The 10,467-nt window shown below is 33.1% G+C and overlaps 1 protein-coding gene across 1 annotated transcript; it reads right to left on the bottom strand.

Moving 5' to 3' along the window:
- Nucleotides 1-4,888: 4,888 nt before the first annotated feature.
- On the bottom strand, nt 4,889-6,834 carry LOC107839336 (protein TILLER ANGLE CONTROL 1). The gene is made up of 5 exons (XM_016682771.2): nt 6,538-6,834; nt 6,377-6,416; nt 5,671-6,275; nt 5,297-5,438; nt 4,889-5,153 (listed from the first exon to the last, which is right to left on the bottom strand). The coding sequence occupies exons 1-5, from the start codon at nt 6,541-6,543 to the stop codon at nt 5,140-5,142; spliced, it is 807 nt and encodes a 268-aa protein (XP_016538257.1). The 5' UTR covers nt 6,544-6,834; the 3' UTR covers nt 4,889-5,139.
- Nucleotides 6,835-10,467: the final 3,633 nt, after the last annotated feature.

Here is a 10,467-nt window from a genome sequence, read left to right as displayed (position 1 = left end):
TGTAGAACTGAACTGAGTTCTATACTGAGATTGAATCTGAAACTGAGACTGTGAGAGGTAATCATCTAATCGATATGCCCCTTTCTAAATAGATTGGGGTCCAACATGTAACCCCAGTTGGAAAGGTGTCAATACCGTGCCACGGGTAGAGACAAGCTGTGAGTTAATCATATTTGACCGGAAGCTCTTTCGTCAATCCTTGCTGGCAGGAAAACTCGAATGAGATATTTTAACCCTCATAATATCTGGAAGGAAGATATCTCAACCTATGTTGGCTACGTAATTCTATAACGCAGGGATTTCTACTAAGGGTCAAACCCTCTACTGGCAGGAATGCCCCCATCCCTGGATTCGCTCGGTGCTAAATCTTACTCTCAACTGAATAAACACTGAACTGAGTTCTAGTCTGTACTAGGCTGGACTGAACTGTTATTGATTTTACTATTTAGCTGAACTAAACTGAGTTTACTGGATTTCATGGACTAAAGGAATACTACTAAATTATGTTAACTGACTAAGTACAGAGTACTACTAAGGTTTGAACTGAATAATGTGACTGGATTACGAACACTACTGAGATTTCTCTGAGTTTCGTAACTGACTGAATTCTAATGATCGAGACATTACTGATATTATTCTGTAACTGACACTGGCTCTAGGTAAACAGCTAAATTATCGAGTATTGAATACCCCCAGGACTCGATAGCATGAAAAGTAAAGCATCAAATGATCTTGCATAACATAAAATGCACACTTGTTCATAATGTATCTTTAGAAGCATTTTATCAAACACTTGCATGGCATAGTATATGCATATACTACTAAACAACATGCGAGCATCATGATTCAATTCCAATTTCACAATTTCAAGGGTTTAACATGGATTCACATGAATCTACACACATAATAATCAATTCCACATGAAACGTGTAATAAATCATGAAATAGGAACCTAATTCAAATAATAATCATGAATACACATAAATTTCAATCATAAAAATCATGAAATCAAACTACTTGAGGTTTAAAAGAGTTTCTTGGACTCTAAGGGTGGAAGGAACCCTTGGATGAACACTTCACATACCTTGGTTGCTAAATTCTTGAAAAGCAATGGTGAAATCTTGAGTCCTGGATTTGAAATTAAATCACCTAGGGTTCTTGTTCTTGTGCAATTTTAGAGAAAGTAGATGTATTTTTCTATATGAGGGTTGAATCTCGTGTTTTAGGGATGGAAAAAAGACCCTAATACCCCTGAGAACGCGTCTTTTTAATTACTGAAAACCAAACTGTCGATGCACAGGACGACGCACCGCGTCGTTGGCATCGATGCGGTAGCCAACGCGCTGCATCGGTTCACTTGAAATTGTCACTGGGAGCCAAGAAAAATATTGATCGACGCAATGGCCGAAGCGCCGCACTGAGATAGCATCGATATACTATTTTTGATTCTCAAACGTGGTTCAAACGAGGTTCGAAAAATATGAAACTTGTTCAAAATTACCTACTGACATTTTTAACCATGAATCAATCTAAAGATCAATATTTTAAGGTCATAAGAGTCGTAAAATAAAGTTGTCAACCTACAAAGGCTAAAATAATACTAAGTCTGAATACTTAGCTAAAATTTTCTAAGTCTGGGACCCCTTAACAAACTTTTAGGGACTGAGTTAAGCTTAGAATTTCATGGTGTCTTACAGCGACAAAAGCATATAAAAAGTGATTGTCCTCCGTTTTGTGTATCCTTGTGAATGATCCTGGATTTATTGTATACCATGTATAGGTAAGCTAGCAATTTAGCATAAGATTCACGCAGGAAATCTATGACCAGTATAAGCGCTTTTTCTTTGGCTCTATATGTTTTTTTGTAGTTCATCTTAATTTCGTACAAGTTTTTCATTTCTTCCATGATATCTGTTGGAGTGTATGTTGACTTTAGATTTAGAAAGTTGTGCTCTACCATTTTAGCGGTGGTTAATAAAGTAGCATGCCGTTGTGAAAGTATGTTGTCCACAATTGGATAGGTGTGATCATCGATAAATTTTATCACCATGAAAACTTCTGAATTTTGTTGACTTGAAGATCTAAAAGTCCAATTGCATCTCTAATTGATATACTTAAGATAGTACCTAGATACATTTATATACAATAATGGTACATTTATATAATATGGGTATACAGTAGGTATACAATTCATATGCAGTACTTTATATGCAGTATATATACAGATCCTATACAGTAGTTACACAGTAGGTACACAGTTCATATGCAGTACTTTATTTGCAGTATATATACAGGTCCTATACAGTAGGTACACAGTTCATATGTTGTTTATATACATGTCCTATACAGTAGTTACAATATTATATGCAGTATTTATGCAAGTTTATACCTATATTCCAACAAAATATAAAACTCACACATTGTTGACACAGGTTATATAAAGTAGTTATATAGTTTAATATCCAATATATATGCAGGTGTTATACAATAGTTACATAGTAGGTACACAGTTCATATACAGTACTTTATATGCAGTATATATACAGATCCTATACAGTAGATACACAGCAGGTACACAGTTCATATGCAGTATACATATAGGTCCTATACAGGAATTACAACATTATATGCAGTATTTATGTAAGTTTATACCTATATTCCAACAAAATATAAAACTTATACATTGTTGATAGAGGTTATATAAAGTAGTTATAGAGTTTATACCTTGATGATGATGATCTTTTCATCTTAAATTGGAATCTCTCCTGGATTGCATAATGTTTCATCACACTTGATATTGTATTTTTATCCCAGTACAACCGCCCTTCTTCAACATCTCTATGAAGTGGATCTTTTATTATAGATTCAGGTTGTTCTTCCATTTCTTCCTCAGAAAAATTATCTTCAATTGTATAATCAGAAATAGGTATCGGATGAACTTGAATAGCAGTCGGAGATGTTTCGATCAAATTTTCAATTAAGGATTCTCCATTTTCAAATGTGTTTTGTAGTGTTATACACAATGGAAATTCATTTATATCCAAAAATTTTTCTTCATCTCCATATAAAATCTAACACCCATAGCATTGTAAATAGTCATAGATCCACTCTTTACAACGTATTTTATCTTCATTAAATCAAAATTTCGCTCTAGATTCAACTGCTTATACAGTTCATCAACAAAATATTTGTACCTGCAATCCGAATTCAAAAGTACTCCATTGATTGTAAATTTTTCAAACTGCACATCACTTAACCACCCTCCTCCGTATTGTAGCATAATTGAAACTAAAACTTAACTTGAAGCCATAATTTCGTATCAATTTTAGTTAATTGTGAATGAAAAAAACTTTATGAAGCTAATTGACGGAGGATTTTAATGTATTTTATATACAATATGAAGGTATTTAAGGTAATAGTTGTATCTAAAAGAAGAATTGTGAGGTTTTAATGGAAAGGAATCCTGAGGTAAAATTGGGGAAGGAAAGTGTGAGTTACTGAGTTTTAATTGAAAAGGAAAGATATATATTAGGCGAATTTTGCAGCTTTTTTTAGTGATGATTAAAAGATGGAATTATTTTAACGGCTATTAAGTGAGAATTAAATTTCGGGGCTATTTTTGCGGAATAACTTTTATGGGAGGGGCTATTTTTGTCCTTCTCCCTTTTAAAAATGGGCGATGAGTGTCCTTTTCCCTGTTACTAATTAGTTGCTTAAACGATCAAGAAAGCCCAAATTCTTTTGGCCCAAATTGTCACGCAACCTCACATGAATCTACAACCACTTGATATTTCTACCGCACAAAACAGATGGTGAAAGAAACGTAAGCTTTTCTTTGATGCTAACAATTTTCCACCCAAACAAATAGATGGTGAAACATACCGAAATAATTTTATCTTTGTTGACGAAGTTTGATCATCAATCAATTGCTTTTCTTTTCCCTCACAAAAAATGATCAGTGCAGGTAAATCATTTCCCCGTACTTCATGAAAAATGTGGTGCACTATCAGAAGCTGAACATATAACACATAGTCGTGGGACATTTAAAGTGAAAATTATTTAATTGTACATCTACCATGAATATTTGTATATCGTAGACATCATTTCCAAGCAACTCTAACTTCATAAATTACCTTCCCAATCTACTCTATGATTTTAATTCTCTTAAAGATGTGAGGGAAGAAATACCAGTATAGGAAGATAAAATAGTACAGTTTTGAAGTTCATATTTTTCTTGCGTAAGAAAAATTCAATGAGACAGCTCAAATTCATAACACTATAATTTTGAACTACGGTATAAAATTAAAGGATCATTATTCTTTTCATCTTTTAGTCAATCGTGTGTTATCATGTGTAAAAATAGACTTGTGTTTTATTATTTGTATAAGGAGGCAGAGTTTGGAATACAACTTGACAGTTACAGGTAACATAATGTTTTGATTTTCTATTACTGAACGCATAAATTAGTGCTCATGATAAGCCGGATGAAATCATTCCCTATAATTGATACCATATAGTAAGTATCTATATTTTCTTTACTACCTTTTAAATGTTCTGTCCCCTTTTGAATTTTCCAAAACGAATTACTTCTTCTACATTTGAAAAGAATTAACTTGAACAGAAGCTCCACAAGCATGCAGTGGTGGATACACAGTATGATGTAAGTGTTCACAGAAATTCAATAGCTTTTCTTCGTATCATGTATATGTATTAAGAAATCCAGTGAATATCTATAAATATTTTATCACGGACTTAGTTATGTTGTTATTGTATATTAACTTGAGGTCGTTGCAAGAATCAATAAACTTCAAATCTTAGATCCGCCTCTAGCGTTAGTTTCAAAAGATTTAATCATAGCAACACACATATATAAGACCACAAATCTCCATGCTCAATCAAATAAGTAATAGGTTGGCATAAACTGAAATAGAGTCTAGTTACAACGAAGACCAAAAGCCACTTTACATGTAGAAATCAACTGGGTCTAGCTGTTGGCAACGTATGACTTTCACCAAACGAATATATGGTCATCACCTGAGAATTATTAACAATCACTACTACTTTCACAAACATAATTAATGATAAATATTGCTTCTCATTTCCAAGCAATTAAACTCGAATGCACTGCAACAGAACAGCTTAGGCAGTGGTTTCTGCAAATGCAATGAAGGGAAAAAATAAACATCAGCACATGCAACAGTCGGGGTGTAGGGAATTGCTATATACTTGTTTTTTACTTGATAGAGTGAGACAAACAAATTGAAACGAACAGCGAATATAATTAATTCATGAGTACCTAGAATTTGCAGAAGCGAAACAGATTCGGAAGTGATACGGGAAAGCTGGAGCATAGTTGAAGCTGCTGCCGCCCTACTGTTCTTATGATTCTTGTTTTCCAGGTCTGGATGGACCTTCTTTTTCAACGCCCTTGTCATCAACTGAGTACGTACAAACAAAATCAATTGAAGACAAAATGTTTGTCAAAAAGGTACTTACTTTTAGACAAAAGCTATTTTTTTGGCTTGTGGAAAAACAATTTCTGTTACTCGGTCTCAAAAATTTAGTCAAACACCTTATTTTTTTTCAAAAAAAATAAGCATTTTTGACCTTCCAAAAATGTTGCTGGTCAAATAACTACGAAGTTATATTACTAGTAAGATGTTGTCTCACCTTTTGTAGTTTGAGGGTGAGACGAGAATCCTCCTTGACACGAGGAATAAACTTCTTAGCAAAGGAAACTCCATTTTTCACTTGAGGTGACTTCGACTCTTTCTTATTAATATTCGTCACGTCATGCAAGTCCGGCAGCTGAACTTTCTCCTCATCAGAAAGCTGATCAGCTGAGAATAAATCTGCCAGTGTGATCCTTCCCTTCTTGCTGCCCTTGTTTGACTCATCATCGTCATCATTTCTACTAGCAGCAGGGACGACGTCGCCCGTGATCACATTTGCCATTGGTACCTCATCATCATGACTAATTATTTCATGTCCATTTTCTGCGTGCATCATTGAGTTCTGTTCTTCATGATCACTGACTTCAATTATTTCACATTCTTCATGATCATCAACGTCGTCGTCGACTAGGCCAGTACTTAATTGATCTTTTATTTGCAGATCATCGAATCCAAATGTACCGATTGTAAGGATTCCTCCTTTCCAGTTGCCCAACAAATGTGGCATAGAGTCATCTCGAAGAAGAAGTTGTTTGTCCTCAATGTTCTCATCCTTGCTAATTATCACCTCGTTTTTCTTCACATTACGATCAAACAATCCATCTGCCGAATACAAAAATCTTGAACGAACGTATTAACTTCTTTTAATTAAAAAATATACTAAGTAAGAGATAAAATAAAAGAAGGATAGACGATAGCTTCACCTTTCTGATTAAGTTTACGGTGAACCCAACAACTGAAGATCTACATAACCAAAAAGAAGTAGAGTTTAGAACTTTTCAAAAAAATTTGGAAGTTTTCGAAAGGGGTGCGCGGGAGAAATTAACAAGTGAAAAAGAGCCCAATAAATTAAATTAAGTTGTACCTTCATTTGTTGTATGGGATTTGTCAATGAAGTTGGCTATGGGAGATTGATTGAAGTTGAAATGTGTGACATGGTGGACTATTAATGGGCAGATAAATGACTAAGTACCGCCGTGGATGGAGGGTGAGGGGGGGCCAATTAGGTACAAGGTTCAACTACTTGACAAGAGTATAAGGCTAAATAGAGGGGCCCTTTGTTTTTTAAGATTGTATTGCATGTGTCATATTGCATGTTTCTTTAGAAAAACTACGCAATGTTCCATCTCTATGGTTCTTCTATGCACCCCACAAGCACCAATTCACCTGAAATGGTTGAGATTAATTTTCTATTTCGTGTTAAAAAAAAATAATTTGACTGCAAGTGTTTTTTTTTAATTGATCTGATTTAATATTAAATAATTAGTCAAGGTTATGAGTTCGGAATATTGGTAAATTTTTATTAAAAGCACATCTATAGATATAAATATGAGTTTACATGAACCCATGCTCCTTTTTCAGGCCATATATAATAATTCTATATTTTAAAAGAACAATCAAGTATATACATACATGTGCTTCTAAACTCAAAGCTAAAAATCCTATGGTGCAATATTTATTTGGTGCATCATTACAAATGAAATCGGTGTCTTAAATACTATGTCCATCTTGTTGCTCTTTCCTTTCTTTTCCTAAAATTGGATCCACCCCTTGGAAGATGAGCATGTCGTGTAATTTCCCCTCTTGCATTTTACTTTAAGTACTTTTTCTCGTCCTTTAATTTGTTTCTTTGTTAATGGTTATTCTTTCAAAAAATCCAAGATCAAAACATCGGAATCCCTATTCTCCATTTATAATCAAATCGTTTGTCATGACTAAAATTAGCGGCATGAATGATGTACCGTATATTGAACGGGTTCAATTAATCAGTATTTTTTGATAGCATAGGTACATAAGTGAAAAATTACTAAAACTGTAATAAGCTTTTTTTTTTAAAAAAACATATAATTTAAAAAGTATAATGAGTTCATCTTAAGAATCCACAGGTTGAACCCGTCAATATAAATTCGAATTCACTTCTTCATAATACTTCACCCACCTTCTTAAATTTCTGAATACGTTTTTGTGCATGTATCCCTTTGAATTTCCTGTAACTAAACGTCAATAGGGGAAGAATCTGGAACACAATTACTAAGTGTCATTGCTCGAGAGAAAGCTCATAATGCATGTCATCAACTTTGAACAGCTTCAAACAACTGTACAAGCAGTTGGCAAATAAGAGAAAATTGCATGCATCCCACTTATTGATTCAATTGTCATGTCCTTTGGCAGCTATTGTAAGGTATTTTCATATCATAAACTCGACAATATATGAGGAGACACTATATGAGGATACACCTTTAGTAGGCAAAGTACTAATCCAAGAATGCCATGCGAATATTATTTAGTAGTGCATGCATTTGGTCAAGTGCTTGTTTCAAGGAAAAAAAAAGGATGAAACACGAGACGTACCGAATTGTTTCAATAATGTAAATTATTGTTGTACTATACGTTGATATATGGAAAGGAATTATCCACACACTATAAAGCGACCAATTATTATTACTAAAAATCTAGTTTTTCCTTCAATTATTTTCGCTGAACTAACTCATGCCTTTTGCATTATTGCAATATGTAAGATAGACTTCGATTTTGGAATGTTTACTTTGATACCTTTTTCTTTTTCTTTATGTGAGTAGTATATCTAAAGGTGGACTCTTGATAATATCGTAGGATATGAAAAAAGATGGAAGAGGGCGATAAACATAATTAAGCCCACCTCCTATCATTAGTAACACTCCAGTCTTACAAAATATTAAGTATTACAAAGAGGGCTTATAATAGGTGCTAATTAATAGCGTCTTCTAGACTCACACCTATCAAGTACTTTCACACAGACTAGAATTTAATCACTAACATACAACAAAAAACCCACCTAAATAATACAAATGATCATGCATCTAGGATAACAAAAACATATACACTATGAATCCAGATACTTAAACATTAGACGTTACTATCGTCAGCACTTTGATCAAACAAGTGTAATAGGCAATCGATTTAAGTTACATCCAAATAATATGATGGTGCAGAGTCGATTTCTCAAAATGATCACTCAACTAGTACACGGCACTGCGTACCATAAGTGATATACATAAGAAGCATTGTGGAGAGAGGCTGTAATTTTGACGGGTTGTGGCATGTCTTATTGCAGCCAATGGCCACTTCTTCTCGTCTGCCAGTCTGTTATGAGTAAGTTTTGCTTCGGATTCTCTGAATACAAATATTACGGTCTTTCATTTAACATACATTTGCATTTGGTCCTCTTGTTTCTCTCTACGTGGGTCGTCTATTCTTTTGGTCCTCTTCTTTTTTCTTTTCTTTTTTTTTGCCACTAAAGGTAGATATTTTTGTTACTGTACAAGTGCTCTCCTAGATATTTCCTTCAACAAAGTAACAGAAAAATTAGCTAACTCAATTATGTGCTAGTTTGTTTAGAATTCTAGGAGTATAAATGAAGCCTACATGATCAAGTAGAGATGATAGTTTTAATTTCAATGTCTTAAGTGACTTCTATCACTCATGAGGTAGTTTTATATCTTGGTGTGTTGTTAGTGGAGCCGTAAAGCAATTCAACCTTTTTGAAGATAAGTATATGACCAAAAATATCTTTTTACTCATAATTTCGAATATTGACTTAAGAGGCAAAAATATCTTTAAAGACGGGGGGAATTTTCCAAAGGAGTTTATAACTCATATCTTTGTTGATAGAACCGTCAAATGAATCATCTGTCACAGGGCAAGTGATAGTTCAGACACCGTTATGTCACTTGCAAAAAGGTTCATATGTGTAACCAGGGGCAGAGACAGGTCGGGCCAAAGGGCCGAACCTCTTGATGAAAAATGACATTGTTTATATATATACTAGTTCGATGTGGCTCGTGCTAAGCCCAGGTCCAACCTCAAAATATAAAAATGATACGCAATTTATCAAATAGTATAATTTATTCCATAAATTTCAACTACATATTTAATTTAATTTTATCCAGATTAATCATATTTTATTAATAATTTTTAATAATTATTAAAGTTTTGCATATGGCCCATGTTTATAAGTTTGAATTCAAAACTACTCCCTCTATTTCAAAATAGGTGACTTTCTAAAAATATTTATTTCGATTTAGCTGTCTCATTCATGAAATCAAGAGAAAAATTTATAATGTTCTTTCAATAGTACCCGTATCATTAAATGACCACTACATAAAGTGTATAAACTCAAATTTATATTTTCAAAATATAATCAATAAGACTAATTTGGTAAAATAAGTCCCTCATAATTATTTTCTGAAAAAAGAGTGTCAACTCAACAAGGATCAACTATTTTGAAACGAAAGAAATAACATACAAGTTAAACTTATAATTACTTTTTTATCTTTTCACTTTTTTGTGACATTAAGTTATTAAAAGAGTAGTTCAAGATTTCCTACATATTCTTAAAGTTTAAATCATTGTATAAAAATAGTTGCAAGTTAAAGAAGAATTTTTTATATTTTCAAATTGACATAATATAAAAATTATTTTCGTCCAATGTTTTAGACAATCTAACATACAATAATTTTAATTGAACTTAATCATATGTTAGATTAATTTCTTGAATTGTTGCGCTTTTGATCTATTTGAATCAATATGTGTTTATGGATTAATATTTTATCTACAAAATTCAAAAAAAGATAAATACTCGCAATACATATTTTACCACGTAATAAGGGGAGCAACGGGGTGGGGGTGGGGGGAGTTAGAGATTGAATTTCAATCCTGCAAAACAACTTAAAAGTTTTCTTATATATTAAATTGTGTGAAGACAGTTGAATTAATATTCAACTAAATAAGGGATAACATAGAAGTCTAAAATAAA

This window comes from Capsicum annuum, chromosome 8 (assembly GCF_002878395.1).
Source record: "Capsicum annuum cultivar UCD-10X-F1 chromosome 8, UCD10Xv1.1, whole genome shotgun sequence".
Classification (NCBI taxonomy): domain Eukaryota; kingdom Viridiplantae; phylum Streptophyta; class Magnoliopsida; order Solanales; family Solanaceae; genus Capsicum; species Capsicum annuum.
This window is presented reverse-complemented; position numbering and strand designations above follow the sequence as displayed.

Bases quoted from the DNA above. Each gene is read 5' to 3' on its own strand.
- LOC107839336 (XM_016682771.2), bottom strand. The intron at 6,276-6,376 runs GTGAAGCTATCG...TGTATTCGGCAG, and splicing joins CCGTAAACTTAATCAGAAAG to ATGGATTGTTTGATCGTAAT. The intron at 5,439-5,670 runs GTGAGACAACAT...GTACGTACTCAG, and splicing joins TCACCCTCAAACTACAAAAG to TTGATGACAAGGGCGTTGAA.